The following is a 17,156-nucleotide window of genomic DNA, read 5'->3' as shown; positions in this document are numbered from 1 at the left end:
CGCTAATCTGTATTGTCGCCCAAAAATGAAAACCGGCAGCTGATTGGACGAACACGTTACGTGGGTCTGGTTTCTCCGGAAATTCAAAGCCAGACTGTCATGGCGGCATGTTCAGAATACGATCTCATATTGTACATAGTTCATATAGTTCACCGAAACGTGTTTCTGAAAACATTTTAAGAGAGAAATAGGCCGTGCAGTTGCTGAATCTGTCTTCATTTCAGATCAACAAAGGTCAGTTTAAAAGGTTTTCATCAGATTTTGAGAGACTCTAGTCACGTCTCATTCCGCTCCCTGTTTCCCCGTTAGCTCTGCACCAATCAGATGGATTTTACAGAGAAAAGAGACCAAGAAACAAAAAAACAAAATAGAAATAACTCACTATGGAGAAGGACCCCTGTCAGTACTACATTATATGGGATTATTATTATTATTATCATTGGATTATTGGTAGTGATGTATTAGTGCAGTGTATATATATATGTGCAATAACTTCTAACATGAGCAAGATACTGTACACTGCTGCTGCTCTATATAAGAAGTGCCCTGAGATTGCTTCTGTTGTGGTCTATATCCACGACGTTCCACTTCCGGGATTGCTCCTTTGCCGCCGGAAAATCCGCCGGATGTCCCTCTTTTCGGCCGGATGTCCGTCCCCTTCCTCTGTCTCTGTGTTGGCGTTCTAACCTCTGGTGGATTTGTGAGGACTATGGTTAACTGCTCCTCAGATCTCTGCAGGGTAAATCCAGACAGCTAGCTAGACTATCTGTTAGAGCTGAAGATCTTTGCCCGAACAACGGGTTTGGTCTTAATTTCTATTATTTTACATGGGCTCGGGCCGGGCTCGGGCCGGGCTCGGGCTTACACTCTGGGTTGCGTGGTAAATGAGCAGTCAGGTGATAATAATAATAATACATTTTATTTGTATTGCACTTTACATTTCAGCAATCTCAAAGTGCTGCAGAGCATAAATAATACAATTTAATAAAAAAATATAAATATCAAGGTTAATAAAAATAGTTATGAGGAAAACCTATAAAATCTAGTAAAAAGCTTTCTTGAAAAGATATGTTTTGAGGTTTCGTTTAAAAACAGTAATGCGTGATGCGTTTCGATCAGCGTGAAGATGGATGCTGAGGAGGTGAAAGGGAGGCTGGCCTCTGGAGGACTCATTTATATCATATTTCTTTCTTCCAACTTCCAAGTGGCCTATAGCCTACGTTAGTCATGAATAAATGATGTTAAAAAATGATTAATTCTTGACAAAAGGCAAAAGATCTGTGTGCATGCGCACATTTGAATAATGTCGTGCTGTAAACAGGTTCGGGCTTTTTTTGTTGCACAACTAAAACTACTTTTGAACGTACACGTTCCACCAAAACAAGTTCCTTCCTGAGACTATTTAGCAGAGGCACCGTTAATCCGTCCGGTGCTTAGCGCCGCCCAAGACAATTGTGATTGGTTTAAAGAAATGCAAATAAACCAAAGCACGTTTTTTGTGTGGACTAGCCAGACCCTCCTCCGCAGCGCTGTGGAGGAAGGTCTGGCAATGTGAGACTACTTCTGTTGTGACGCTACAGTAATAAAATTGAAATTGAAAAACTAGCTCCCGTTCATATGGATGTAATGTAATGAACCATAAAATCAAACATATTATTTTTGGTGGCATCCCTCCAGAGGCCCCCTTCAAGGAACCTTGGATATCCACATGTCGGCAGGGCATTCTTTACCTCCTGGGCTGCCACACACATGGAGAATATGCATTCCCTGAGTTAAGTCCCCCCAGGCAGCACTTCCTTACAAATCCTGCTTCCTTCAGAAGTACGGGCAGCCGCCACTCTATTAAAACCAGATAAAGCATGTGAATGGTACATAGCATGGGAAGGATGCCTCAGAGAGCCTGAACTCTGGGAACAAAAGTCTGTTAATCGCCCAAATGTGGGTGAAGACATCATAAAAAAATGCAGTTCATTTGTAATGGACTGTAAGGAAGAGGCAGTTCAATGTTTCCCATGTTTGAAGTTGTAAAAGATCTATTTATGTTCAACTATTATTTCTAGTAGGGATGCACCGAATCCAGATTTTTGGGGTTCGGCCAAATACTGAATCCACTGGTTAAGATTCTGCCGAATCCGAAACCGAATACCGAATCCTGCTCCCATCCCATAAAGTCTTTAGCAGTGACTGTCCTTCCTTTGCCGTACCTGAAGTTGCTGCATTTTGGCTGCTGTCTGTAGATTCCTTCATGCACAACTCGTATTCTTTCGGATATTTCAAACCAAATGTTGTAACAGCGGTGATGTTGTGTAGTGTTTAGGGTCCTCGCCACCACGAGACAAATCGGCATTGCAAATTTGCAAACACATGTTACTGCCTAACTACACTTTTTCTGCTCATGAGTTCCATTTCCACTTGCTCACAGCCTACTGCATTGAACGCTCCACCTACGTAAACACCTTCCAGTATTCAACGGCGCCGTCATTACGTCGACCAGCGTAACGCGCGTGAGAGCGTAGGGTTCGGTTCGGTGAAAAAAAATTCAAAGGTTCGGCAGAATCCGAACCCCGTCAAAGAGCCCAATCTTCGGCCGAATCCGAATCCTGGATTCGGTGCGTCCCTAATTTCTAGTCATAGTTCTATTATCTTTGTTACTATTACTATAATTGCCAACTGCTATAATTATTATGAATCATATTTCTGTATATTTGTATCAGTGTCTCTGTTCCCCAACCGCCCACCAAGAGCCTGGGTCTGTCCGAGGTTTCTGCCTGTTTAAAGGAAGTTTTTCCTCGCCACTGTTTTTTGGGAATTTTTGGTACTTTGTAAATTACAGAATGTGGTCTAGACCTACTCTATCTGTAAAGTGTAACTTCTGTTATGATATGACACTATAAATACAATTGAATTGAACCCTTGTGACGTCTTTCCGTCGACCATGCAACTTCTTGTTTGTCGGGTCAAAATTTTAAATGAAAACTTTTTTGGTTGTCTTTGTCGTCACTTTTTCGACGTTTTTGAAGCTTATCCTGACGTTTTTGTCACTTTTTTCCACGTTTTTTTGTCTTTTTCCCACCCGTTGTTTTTGTGGATGTTTTCTGCACTTTTTTTTCCGTTTATTTTATTTTTGACGTTTGTTGTTTTTGTCACTTTTTTCATTCTTTTATCAATTCTTTGTCGAATTCTATCAAATTAAATTAAGCACCTAAATTCAGTGAAAGTAGTGAACTGGTGATTTATTTGACTTGTTAAGAAAGTGTTGTATAGAACCATCCATGTTACTTTTTTTTTGACAATTTGGTTGAAAGAAACCCAAATTTCTGATATAGAAACTTTTAGAAAATGGGTCAAATTTGACCCGAGGACAACAGGAGGGTTAAAGGTCCAGACACACAGAGCCGATAATTGGCCGTTGGACAGTCTGGTGAGGTCGGTGACTTGAGTCTGTTCGGTGTGTTCCGTGCCGTCGTCCGTCCGAGGGACCGTCGGCCTTCATTTTCGGACTCAAATGACCCATCTGATTGGTGGAGAGCCAACCCGGAAATGAGCGTGACTAGAGTCTCTCAAAATCTGACGAAAATCTTTTAAACTGACCTTTGTTGATCTGAAATGAAGACAGATTCAGCAACTGCACGGCCTATTTCTCTCTTAAAATGTTTTCAGAAACACGTTTTGGTGAACTATTTTAGTACAATATGAGATCGTATTCTGAACAAGCCGCCATGACAGTCTGGCTGTGAATTTCCTGAGAAACCAGACCCACGTGACGCGTTTGTCCAATCAGCTGCCAGTTTTCATTTTTGGGCGACAATACAGATTAGCGCCGCCTGCTGTTATGGAGACGTATTACGTCTCGTCTCTTCGGTGTGTTCTGAGGAACTTTTTTGACAAACTCGGGAAGATTGATCAGTCACACTGCCTTTTCTGCTGAGGGTCGGCCAGTGTCTCGACCTTAAAAGACAATGACAGTCTGTTCCCCCACTAAGGGTGGGAATCAGCAGGGGCCTCACGATACGATATCATCACGATACTTATGTCACGATACATTATTGGGATTTTAAACATATTGCAATATTCTGCGATATATTGCAATTTATTACCGTTTTTCCAAATTTTTCCCAATTTCAAATGATGTCCCCAAAAGGAAACTTTGTCAACATCTGTTTTATCTCAAAAGATACATTTCTCTGTTTGTTCATCTCACTTCAATTTTATTGCTGCAAAATGGGATTGTCAAGCAGACAGACTGACCAACACATATATAACAATAGATCGATACTCGGCGTCTGTGTATCGATACAGTATTGCCACAGAAAATATCGCAATACTATGCTGTATCGACTTTTTCCCCCACCCCTATTCCCCACAAGTATCTGCTGTCCTACCACCAGACTCCTCAACTCATCCTCCATACCTCACCACCACTCTCTTGTTCAGCTTAAAGAAGTCTCTTTATAACCTGAAGTTGGTTGTGCAACCTTAAATCATGTTCACTTTTATTGCACTTGCCCTGAGCTGACACCACGTCGACAGCAATATTCTGGGCTGTTGTTTGTCGTCACTAAAGTAAATTGAACTGTGTTATGTGGCTGTATAGCTGTGCTCAGTGGCAAATCTAGACCATTTCAAATCATGTCACATGTCAAGTCATCGGACGCCACAATCTTCTGAACATAGTCATACTGAGAAATCCAGAGAGAGTTGTGTGGAGCTGATAGTCTTAATTAGCTTTGTAGCAACTCATTTGGCAATGACTGTAATGTAACGGACGTTCATTAATATCATAAAGTTACACACTAAAGCTTTAAGACTGGACTCTCTACAGCCTTGTAAGGACAGAAATGCGGCCGAGATAAAAAATATTTGCCACAGTTAGGGGGGGCCATAGGGGGGCCAGGTTTAACATTACAGGGGGCCACTGGCTGTGCTTTACATACACAGTCACAGGAGTTGATTCAATGACCTTTAGTGCTTGTGTATGGAATAAATGAAGAGATGACATACTGGAAAGATAAATTAAAGATAAACATCTTTTTTTTACTGTCTTGTACATTCTGAAATCTGATTGTGTTTACATCATATTACATTGCATATTCTGTAGTTCACCACAAATCCTGCAGCAGATAGGAAAAATAGAAAAAAATCATATTTTATAACATTTGGGTAATTCATGACTCAAAACTAAGCAATACATGAAACTAAGACAGAAATCAAGACAGAAATTATGCTTAAGTAGGATCAAAGAAGCAGAGATGCATTTCTGGCAGCAAAAACAAAAATCATACACATACAGACATTCTGAATAAAGCCAGTTATTTGATTAGACGTGAGAGGCAAAATAATGACTGCAAATTCACAATAAAATGCTATAAACATTGAGGAAGTACTATGACAGAAAATAAAAATAAACTAAAGTCATGTATGTCATTTAAAAAAAAGGTTTGAATTATAAGGCAACAGATGTGATTTAATCGTAATAAAAATATACATTTAGGGGGGGATAAAAGATGTAAACGCTGTTGAAGTTTCTCATGCTTAAAAGAAAAAGAAAAAAAGAAGGCATTTCTGGTTGTGAGCAGCGAGCGCTTCAGTACAGAGCAAAGCTTTCGACAGTTAGGATGCTTTCCTAACACTTTGCAGTGTATTTGCGTTTCTCGAGTCACCCTGCTCTGATGGGGGAACAGGGACACATGTACAACATCTGAGGTAGAGAGTGTCACAGGTCTGCAGAGGAAAAACCATCGACCCGCAGGAAAAAAAGCCAGTGTCGGTGCACTAGTTTTTCAAAAAAAGGTCTCTGAGTTTTTCCAAAAGCAGTCGATCGCTGTGGAACACTGAGTGACTTCCTAACATGTTCAGATGGTTCACTGACACTACCAGTGGTGTAGTCTACATGATACGCAGGTATACCCAGTATACCTACTAAGAAAGCTCCAGGATTTCCATATACCCACTTAAAAATGCCCAATGACACACAACAACATACTTTCCATTATATTTTTGACATATTTTGAATTGTCATTTGTGTTTTTCTTCTTCACATAGGCTAAATAAAGGTATTTCCACTGTAAATTGGTGCATGAAAGTGTATCAGAATGCAGGAAATGAAGTCGTTGATGCTCAAAACTTCCCTGGGGGAGGACACCCAGACCTCCCAATATGATATGCCCCCCCTCTCCCCTAAAGGCAGATTCTGGCCAATATATATATATGTATATACATATATATACAGTACAGTATACCCACTACAATACATTAGACTACACCACTGGACACTACGTGGAGGCTTCAGGGAGACGGATGACAGCAAGTTAAAAACAGCATTAACACACTTTCAGCCATTTTCATTTTTCTGGTAAATTTTTTTTGGTCTTCAGCAAATGAAATCGAGGCTTCAGGCAAACGCCCGTCAATTACAGCATGACATTCTCCACAAAAACGGCAAAAATAAATACAATATGAAAACATAAAACAAACACCTTTCATTTCATCAAAGGTTAATGAACTGGGGGCAGAGTTAACGATTAACCGGATTTCACTGTCTAATGGTCACATAGTCAATGATTAGTACAACTCATGTCCTAGCTTCCATTTCAAATAGCTCTCCAACGAAAATAAAGTGGTGAGGAGTTACATATGCAGTATGGGTTTTTTTTTGGTCCTTTTTAAGAGGTCATTCATCCGAGCAAGGGATGTCTTGTTGACACGGCGACGCTTATCACCTGGACCAGCTGCTGGGCAAACTTTATTTCCTTTTATATACCTTTTTTTTGGCGTTGTACATTTTTATATCACACAATGAAAGTCTATGCAAAAAATATTGGACCAAATTACAGAGAAAAAAAGGAAACAAAAAATCAAAGTCTCACCTCTGGTTCGTTTTAAAAGAAATACTGCTCAATGTCAATACTGCAGACGATTAATAGACATATACACACAAACACGTTCGTATGAATCAATATTTAGGTTCATAACTGAAAGCTGGTGTACTGTGCTGTGCTGGTTAAGTGTTTTTGTTGTTACTGGAATCATTTTGACAGTTTGGGAAATATGCTTACGAGACTTACGAGGAAGTCTTTTGCACCCCGCGAAGAAATAGTCTGGCACATAACCATGCCATAACATCATTTTTTTTGTACAGATTATACAAATGAGATCACCCACACTCAGGGTTTTCCCTACCATTATTATTAAGTCTTAGCTGCAGCACCTGAGCCGTTTTTTTTTAAGCCGAGTGAATGTGAAATGCGGCAAAAAAAAGCGCCAAAAACATTGAAAAAAAAAGCATCAAACTAACTAAAAGACTTTTCTCAGATCTAATGACTGGTTGGACTTCTTTAGCGAGCTTTGTCTTGAAGCTTTTTGAGTGTTATTTATTTATTATCTGCTCTAGCAGGTGATTCTATGGGTCCAAAATGATGTCGAATAGGGGTGGGGGAAAAAGTCGATACAGCATAGTATCGCGATATTTTCTGTGGCAATACTGTATCGATACACAGACGCCAAGTATCGATCTATTGTTATATATGTGTTGGTCAGTCTGTCTGCTTGACAATCCCATTTTGCAGCAATAAAATTGAAGTGAGATGAACAAACAGAGACATGTATCTTTTTAGATAAAACAGTTGTTGACAAAGTTTCCTTTTGGGGACATCATTTGAAATTGGGAAAAATTTTAAGTTGGAAAAAAGGTAATAAATTGCAATATATCGCAGAATATTGCAATATGTTTAAAATCGCAATATCATATCGTGACGTAAGTATCGTGATGATATCGTATCGTGAGGCCCCTGCTGATTCCCACCCCTAATGTCGAATTGCTTATTTGTTTTAATTGAAAAACATCACATTTTCTTGAGGAAAGTACATACATTTTTACATTGTAGCAAAGTGTAATTTCTTCAGTGTTGTCCCATTAAAAGATATAATGAAATATTTACTAAAATGTGAGGGGTGTACATCTTACTGTTGGCAAGAAAGCGAATAAGCGTATTTCCCGTAATGTCAAACTGTTCCTTTTAAAAGTATTAATCACAAACACTAAACACTTCTCAGGCACACGGTTCGATTATAAGCAAGCCTCTTTGTACGAATCAATCACAGCACAGTCAGTGGCCCATTCCTCCCACTCTCTGTGGATTGTGTTTGTATTAGTTAATCACTTATAATAGGTGTGTGGTACTTCGATAAACCACAATTGCATGTACGAACATGCTAGGGCTGCACAATATATCGCTCTTCTAATCCTCATCGCAATATCAATAGACACATCTCGAAAGGCTGCGACACATCAGGAAAGACACGCAGAGATTCTTTTGTGTTAGTTGATAGAAAATATCAGCAGAAATCTGCACTTTAAAATGTAGTTGTCATTCTTTTTTTCAGTGCTGCCTTTTATATTCAGTTCAGTGTTCAATGTGTTCAATAAAAGAATGTTGGAAATGATTTTTCTTTCATTTGTTTTAAATTCAACAAGCAATGTGTTGTATTTCACCAGAATACTGAAAGCAAAAGAAAGGCAGAACTGAGTACTGTTCATTTATTGCAGGTAATATCGTTATCGCAATGTGCAACAGCATTATCGCATATTTTCCATATATCGCGCAGCCCTAGAATATACACCATGTAAGCTTAGTATAAACTTAAATAATTTAAATGTAGATGTTACCTGGGGCCCCCTGCCCACAGTGGGACCTTCAAGATGATGTAATAATGCAGAGGTCTCCTTAAGGCAGTGTTGTAGTCGAGACCAAGACCAAGTCATCACCAAGACCAGAGTGTATGGAGACCAACACAAGACCAAGACGAAGGGAGGGTGAGACCGAGTCAAGACCAAGACCAGATTTGTGTTAGACAGCCAGAGCTTCTTCTCCTGTTTCCCGCATTCACTTTCTTGGGAGTGTGTGTGTAAAAGGGGGCAGGAAGAGGGGGGGTTACGCTAACAAATTTCAAATTAGATGTAAGTCAAGTCATTGGTTGCATTTGTACATTTTAACACATAGGCTTAAATCAGACATGGAATGCACAGGCAGTTTAGCGAAATCCCTGCGGTTGTGGTCTTGACCGGTCTTGAAATAAAATCCTGAGTCCTCTTTATCCGAGACCGTGTTCAAATGCGGTCGATTCCGAGACGAGACCTTCAAAAATTGGTCTTAAGATGGGTCTTGAGACCAAGACCGATCTCAAGTACTACAACACTGCCTTAAGGTCTCAATCATTTCAGTCTACACTATGTTCATACAGAATTACCAAACTAATATGCAATTTATTACCACAAACTAATTGCGACATGGTGAAGGTTGGAGCCTTTTGGCCCCTGAGGGCCTTTTTTTGGTAATCCAGTCTTGAGTACAGCTCATTGTATAAAAGATGTGATTTCCTGGATCCAGCCTGGAGGACAGAGCAGAACCATTGTGCTTAAAAGCTGCTTCGCTTCAAGTGTCTGAGCACCCTTACAGCTCAGATGATCCCAGAGCTTCAGGACTAACACTAATGAGGACCTCCGGATGTCCCTTTGAAACACTATCAACACATTACCCCCAGTATTTACAATTTTTGGCTTTAAGAAGCGTCCTGTCTGAGGGACACTGGACACAATAAAGATGGCAGGTTTAAAGGAGAAATGTTTGCTTTGCGCTGACGCAAAAACAAAAGATGTCGATTGAGGCTAAATCAAGTTATGTTCCCACACATGACTGGGTTCCTGTTGTGTACAATTCAATGACTTATTATTTATGTTATATTTCTACATCTAAAAAAAAACCATATGGTAGTGTTGAAAACTGATTGTAAAGAAAGTCCATCTGAAAGTGTTTTTTTGGTTGAGACACTGGCTCAAGCTATGAATACACCGCATTTATAGTACAGCACAGCACCTCTTCTTTTCCCTTGTGACAAATGAAATGAAATGTTCAGTTTCTCAATTTTCACTTAAAACCTCAAGTTTGTGTCTGTTGTTTTTGAGATTAGTTCAGTCAAAACAATCTAATGCATAGTTCTAATGCATAGTTCTCGGGATCACATTCATGTAAAACTGTACTTCAACCCTTTGACTCTTATCTGATATGTTTCATCACTTTGGCATTTTCTTCTACTGAAGGCAGTTGTTACAATCTTACTCCTACTGTATCGCAGTACTCAGCAGTGTCAGTCTAAACCCCGTTGCGTGTGTGTGTGTGTGTGTCTTTCAGTCGGTTCAACGGGACACTTAGAGGACAGACTCTCCAGTTTTGCTCGGCGCGTCCCCCTGAGCCTTCTCGTGATCGCGCTTCTGGCCGGTCAGCAGTTGACCCTGCTCTTTGTTCAGGGCGTCCTCCTTCTCCTTCCTCTTGCGCCGGGCCTCCACCCAGGGTATCAGACACAGCACGGCGCCTCCGAAGATCGGTGGGATACCTGCCAAGTAGAAGGCCACGTCGTAGCTACCCAGTCTGTCCCTCAGGAAGCCTGTACGCCGAGAACAGGGACAGAAAGAAATAGGGATGTTATTATCATTCCAACAGGTCAAAAGTTTGACTTCAATTTTTTTACTTAAGTTTGAAATGTCTGGCACAGGACATAAATCAACACTGTGTACAAAACCAGTGTTGTAAGGTAACAAAGTAAAAATACTTTGTTACAGAGTAGATATCAGATAAGAGTACAGTACAGTTCTGCATGAACGTGTTGTTACAGAGTAACAAAGTATCCACATAATATATAGATACAGAGTAACAAAGTATACGCTGTACAAATACTTTATTACTGTACTTACTGAAATCCAGCACTAAATGAACCTAGGGGTTAATAACACGTGTGTACCGAGTCGACCGTTCTCTGGGATATGTTTTCATGCTAATTGAATGTGACCAGTTTTATCACAAACCGCTAATTAGCTTATAACGCTAGTCGTCGGGGCATGTGAAAGTAAAAATAAATCTCTATTTCTACACCACTAACAAGGCTCAAAATATCACCACACTTCCACGGTAGCATAATGAGGGTCCCTACATGTAAACCGAAGCACTGAGAACTTTGTGTACAGATCGTTTATTAAAAATATAGATTATAAAGACTGTACCGTTCACGTATACAGGCAGACGCCATCTTGGGAAAACAGTCACGCCCAGCTGAACGGCGAACGCCGTGCTTGAGCTATGTTACTGGTTGCACGGCGTTCGTCGTTCAACTGGTCGTGATTTCTTTTTACTTTACCCGTGCCCCGACGACTAGCTTTATAAGCTAATTAGCGGTTTGCGCTAAAACTGGTCACATTCAATTAGCATGAAAACATATCCCAGAGAACGGTCGACTCGGTACACACGTGTTATTAACCCCTAGGTTCATTTTGTCATCATTTTTTCTAGTGCTGCCGCGATTAGTTGACGTAATCAACAATTAAAATAAGTCAACGGCAATTTTTTTAGTCAACATCGTCGTTTTACTATTGACTGCCTATTTATTTTTGGTCACCCTCCATGTGAGGCCTTTCATTTGAGTTCAAAATAAAATGGACGAAATAACAAACACTTGATTTTTTTTAAATTAGTCGTTAAGATTAGTCGACTAATCGAAAAATTTGTCGAAAGATTAATCGTTAGAAAATTAGTTGTTAGTGGCAGCACTAATGAATGTATAGTTTTAAAGACAGTACATCCAGAGTAAATATCTATGTTTATATATCCATCTGTGTAAATAGTATCTTTGTGTGAATTGTGAATGTATTTGTAACATTTAAAGTATTTGATCCTGTACCGTTGATCGATTGTCAGTTAGTAGTTGTTTCATAGTTATATTTTATAGTGTGGCAACAGAAAGTTTCCTTTCTTAGCACCGCCCCAGACGATTGTGATTGGTTTAAAGAAATGCCAATAAACCAGAGCACTTTCTCTCCCATCCCAGAATGCTGTGTGAACTAGCCAGACCCTCCGCAGCGCTGTGGAGGAAGGTCTGGCAATGTAAGACTAGCTTTGTATCAATAATCTCATTTGGTAATGGTTTTAACGTAACGGACGTTCATTGATATAAAATAGTGGCACACTATAGCTTTAACATATTTCTCCCAGTAACGTGGTTTGTCTTATGCACGTTAATAGAGCCACTTGTTCAGCTTGAGGGAAGTTCAAGCCCTGTGTCTGCAAGCATTCACTTCACTAAAGTTTCTCCTAGCTGACCCTGACCTCTGAACTTTTCTGAGGGGGAAAGTCACACAGACTGTAAAATGAATTCCTTGTCTTTCAGGACTTTGCACATGAAGCTAAGCTTACGTACATGTTACTAAAACTGATTTATATCATGGAACCCCTCAAGCCCACACAATGCAGGTTTAGTCACTTGCACTCCAGTGTTAAAGAGCTCATGCATTTCCCATGGAATATAGGCAGGACACAGCTGTTAGAATACAGTATGTGCTGGCTTCTTCAGCAACTACATGGTGCCAAAATAACCACTAGGTGGAGCAAGAGCCCTACTGTATGAATATCAGTATGATATTCTTTTTTTTTTTTTAAGATTATTTTTGGGGCATTTTAGGCCTATATTTTTTATATATAGGACAGCTGAAGATATGAAAGGGGAGAGAGAGGGAGAGAGAGGGGGAATGACATGCAAAAAAGGGCCGCAAGGCGGAGTCGAACCTGCGGCCGCTGTGTCAAGGAGTAAAACTCTGTATATGGGCGCCTGCTCTACCAGGTGTGCTACCCAGGTGCCCATCAGTGTGACATTCTTCTTTATCTCAGGACAGTGACTAAGAGCTTTACTCGGATGCTTCAGGAATGCATTTTGTCTCAGAGGTCAAGTGTGATTGTTGCAAATGTTCCATTTTAAAATGGCATCTTAAGCATAGTAATACAATTTGTTAATTCCTTTGTGAGACCATATTTTCATTAAATTAAATTTGGTTTCTGCAGAACAATAATCAACTCGAAAACAGTTAAATATTGTTACTAAATGTATACGGAAAGTAATGGACATCCGGCGGAACTTCCGGCGAATGAATCGTTGTCGATATAGACTACTACATCACAATGCTTTACTAGAATATGAACAGGGTCGATATTCAGTATGACGTGAGTAGGGGTATAAATCACAAGTTTTATCACGATAAAATATTATATTGATTCTTTGAACAACATATTTGCTGATTTAATCCAGGGGCCTGCGATCGATACAAGACGATATCATACGCCCACTTAACACAGTTACATTCATAGCAACTCAAATAAAGCAACTACAATATGTTTGACAATACTAGTACTGAGCTCTTCCAGACAAATTAAAAACAAACTCTTTAGTAATAAGTAGTAGTGGTAATAAAGTGGGAATCTGAAATAAAGAGGCATCTTACAGACCATATGTATCGATTTTTCACTTTGCATCAAATATATTGAATCATGGATCCAGATCGATGTATTGTTACACCCCTAGACGTGAGCATGTATCATGTACCCAGTGGCTTCTTGAGAGAATTAATTAGTGTTTAGACTGTTCCTGTATTACCTGCGATGGGGGGCCCCACAGTCATGGGCACGGACATCAGGCCCAGCAGGAAGCCGATGGCCTGGGACACATCTTTGTCCCCGACCAGCTCAAAGGCGATAGGGCCCATGATGCAGATGAAGCAGCCGTCGAACAGCCCCATCAGCAGGCACACGGCGATCAGCGCGCCGAAGATGTTGCACAGAGGGATCATCATGGACATGAGGCCGATGACGAAGAAGGAGGTCACCTAGAGGGACAGGAGAGAGGCGTGGATTCCAATTATTCTCTTACTCCTTCATTTGATGGTTTCATAATCGTTAGGTTTCCTTATCAGGGTAGGGCTGGGCAATATATTGATATTATATCGACATTGATATACAGAGTTTCCCCCCGGAAAAGTTGTTTAGCCCGGTAGCAAGTGTCTTTTTTCAACGAGGGCCCGGCTGGGGCCAGTCACAGAGCATTGATGTAGATTCCAATAGTTTCTGTGATAACAGAATCATGGAAGGAATTGCTAAATTGAGAATTACAAAAAGCTATAAAACAGATTTCATAGGACCCTACATTAAGTCAGTGCTAAAAGCTAACTGGAGATTTGAAAATATGACACTGTCTAAGTTTCCCACCGAGCCGCCCACTGAAACTGTAGTTTTATAAATACAATATATAATACAAAAATAATTCCCAGTGGCTTAGGCCTAGTGGGGGGCAACTTAGGCCTGCTTGCAATACACTCACTGGGGGAAACCCAGATATATGAGGCCAGATATCGTCTTTAATTTTGGATGTCGTAATATCGTGATATGACACAAGTGTTGTCTTTTCCCTGTATTACAGTAAAGTGATGTCATTTTCTGAACTTTCCAGTCTTAGCTGTTCTGTTATTTGCCTTTATCCACTTAGTCATTACACATTATTTATCAAAACTCTCATTGTGTTAATATTTTGTGAAAGCACCGATAGTCAACCCTACAGTAACAACAACTTGGTAAACAATATCGTGATATTTGGTTTTCTCCATATTGCCCAGCTCTATCTATATCAGGGTACAGTTTCCTGTCAAGTTGAAGTCTAAAATTCAAGTTTCTAGCTTTATTGTCATTATATTGAGGGGTCAGACAACAATATAACGGAATTTGGGTGGCAGTTCCCTGATGCATGAAAACATAAACATAAGACATTTAAAAAAGACAATTACGACAATAAAAGACATAAAATGACTAAGAACACAAACAATAAAGTGCAATGTAATGTGCAAGCAGAGCGAGCAGCAGCAGTACTGTATAATAACAGGGGCAATGTAAACAATAAAAACAATTCAATGTTATGTTGTGTTATTGCACGATATAAATAGTTTAGGTCCTCCAGTGTGTGTGTTTGTGTGTGTGTGTGTGTGTGTGTGTGTGTGTGTGTGTGTGTGTGTGTGTGATTAAGGTAGTTTGGATTTCGCGGAAGAGTTTTTGTATCACATGAGCTTCACGTGATCATCTAAATGCTGTTTCATGGCTTTTTCATGTAAATTGAGGAATTATAGTCATTTAGTCTCTTTTTGCAGTATAGCATAATTCAATGTACTTTTTGATTTAATTTCAGTTGGACTTTGAATGGACATTTCAGTTGGATATTTTGGCTACATTTTGGTTTTTAAGCGGAGTTTTGAGCCAAAAGTGATCTCTGTGCACACAAGTGTTTTTAGCTCCAGTGGAAGAACTAATCTCAGTTTAAATTAACACGCCCAAACCGCATATCTCATTAAAATGCTTGTATACTGGGCATGCGCGTGCCGGGGTAAACAGGAGGCAGCATGTATACTCCGCCGTTGCTTGTAGTTGCCATGGTAACGTTAGGAGCTTAGTCTCAGAGACCGAGACGTCATGACCCAATCAGGGGGCGAAACATTGGCGTCAGTGTCTCCGTTTGCGGCCGTTGAGACTGCAACACAATCCCGCAGATTCCAAACCAAAACGGGTCAGAAGTGTTTCCTAATGTCTCTGGTTTAGGGGCTCGGAAACGCCAGAGCAGGGGGAATGAGAGGGGGAAACGCCAGAGCAGGGGGAATGAGAGGGGGAAATGCCAGAGCAGGGGGAATGATAGGGGGAAACACCAGAGCAGGGGGAATGAGAGGGGGGAAACACCAGAGCAGTGGGAATGAGAGGGGGAAACGCCAGAGCAGGGGGAATGATAGGGGGAAACACCAGAGCAGGGGGAATGAGAGGGGGGAAACACCAGAGCAGTGGGAATGAGAGGGGGAAACGCCAGAGCAGGGGGAATGAGAGGTGTAAACGTAGCAAAAGAATGTAGAATCAGAATCAGAAAAGCGTTTATTGCCACAGTAAGTTATAGGCATCTTTAACATAAAAAAGAGCTTTCAAAGGCTTCAAAAATACGTTGATAGCACACTGGCTGTACCAGTGAGGTACACGCTGGAAGGTACAGAGATAACAACTGATCTTCTCAGTCTGTTACCTCAAACTCACCTGCAGGTAGACTTTGTTGACTCCATTAACATAGTCTGCCACCCTGCCGAAGATGAGACGGCCCACACAGGACGTGATGCCGATGCACATGAGCAGAACTTCTTTACTGGCTTCTTTTCCAAAACGCTCCTCCACATGCTTCATCTGGGGACAATGAAGGAAAGAAATGAACACAGATGTCTCCTGGCTCTTATCCAGTTAACACCCGGGGAAAAAAGAATGTTAAAAATGCAGAAGAGGGAACAGCAAGTCTAACTGCTGTGGTGGTAGTTCAACTTTATATATTCAACAAGTCTCATTGAGATTGAGAGAGACCTTGTGTCTGTTCAGTTTAAACTGACATATCTCAGCAAGTAAGGCATCAGAAATAAAAACACAGGTATGATAATTAGAGCTGCAAAGATTAATCGATTAGTTGTCAACTGTTAAATGAACCACCAACTATTATATTGGTTTTAGTCATTTGTTATGAAAAACGTAAAATGTCTCTGATTTCAGCTTCTTAAATGTTAATATGTTCTAGTTTCTTCTCTCCTCTGTGACAGTTAACTGAATATCTTTGAGTTGTTGACAAAAAAAGACATTTGAGGACGTCATCTTGGGCTTTGGAAAACTCTGATGAAACCCCCCCCCCGCATTTTACAGACCAAACAACTTATCGATTAATCGAGAAAATAATCAACGGATTAATCAACTATGAATTAGAAAAGGGTTTATTGCGTAACACCTACGTGGAATTTGCCTTGGTGAATTGCGCATACATAAACAAAGATATTAAACATTATTATAAAATGAATAATAAATACAGAAACAAATAGCATAATAGCTGTTTAGCATAAGGAAAAAAATGGTTAGTTGCAGCACTAATGATGTCTTCTCGACATCAGTGATGACATTTTCATAGAACTCTCAGTGATGAGTTTGATGTAGGGCTGGGCGATATGGAGAAAATCTAATATCACGATATTTTTGACCAAATACCTCAATATCGATACCGCAACGATATTGTAGTGTTGACTACTGGTGCTTTCACAAAATATTTAGATAATGAGATTTTTGATAAATAATCATCAGTAAAGTGGGGAAAGGCAAATAACAGAACAGTTACAACAGTCTGGTAAGTTCATAAAATGACATAACTTTACTGTAATGCAGCCTTTAAAACCAGGAAAAGACAACACTTATGCCATATTACGATATTACGATATCCAAAATCTAAGACGATAT

At 40.1% G+C, this 17,156-nt stretch overlaps 1 protein-coding gene and 1 long non-coding RNA gene across 2 annotated transcripts in view; both read right to left on the bottom strand.

Annotated features, from left to right (window-relative positions):
* Window positions 1–5,028: 5,028 nt before the first annotated feature.
* LOC116040321 lies at window positions 5,029–7,522 on the bottom strand. The gene is made up of 2 exons (XR_004102644.2): window positions 6,267–7,522; window positions 5,029–5,864 (listed from the first exon to the last, which is right to left on the bottom strand). It is a non-coding gene; the product is annotated as an uncharacterized LOC116040321 (long non-coding RNA).
* A 2,206-nt stretch (window positions 7,523–9,728) lies between these two features.
* The window catches only part of slc16a10 (solute carrier family 16 member 10), a 58,963-nt gene continuing 51,535 nt past the window's right edge, over window positions 9,729–17,156 (bottom strand). Inside the window, exons 4-6 of the mRNA XM_031285620.2 lie at window positions 15,930–16,073; window positions 13,471–13,699; window positions 9,729–10,440 (exon numbers count right to left, since the gene is read on the bottom strand). Coding sequence (XP_031141480.2) covers window positions 10,205–10,440; window positions 13,471–13,699; window positions 15,930–16,073 — 609 coding nt within the window. The 3' untranslated portion in view covers window positions 9,729–10,204. The remainder of the gene's footprint in view (window positions 10,441–13,470; window positions 13,700–15,929; window positions 16,074–17,156) is intronic.

The sequence above is a fragment of the Sander lucioperca genome, chromosome 19, assembly GCF_008315115.2.
Source record: "Sander lucioperca isolate FBNREF2018 chromosome 19, SLUC_FBN_1.2, whole genome shotgun sequence".
Lineage (NCBI taxonomy): Eukaryota > Metazoa > Chordata > Actinopteri > Perciformes > Percidae > Sander > Sander lucioperca.
The sequence above is the reverse complement of the archived record's forward strand: the minus strand, read 5'-3'. Positions and strand labels throughout refer to the sequence as shown.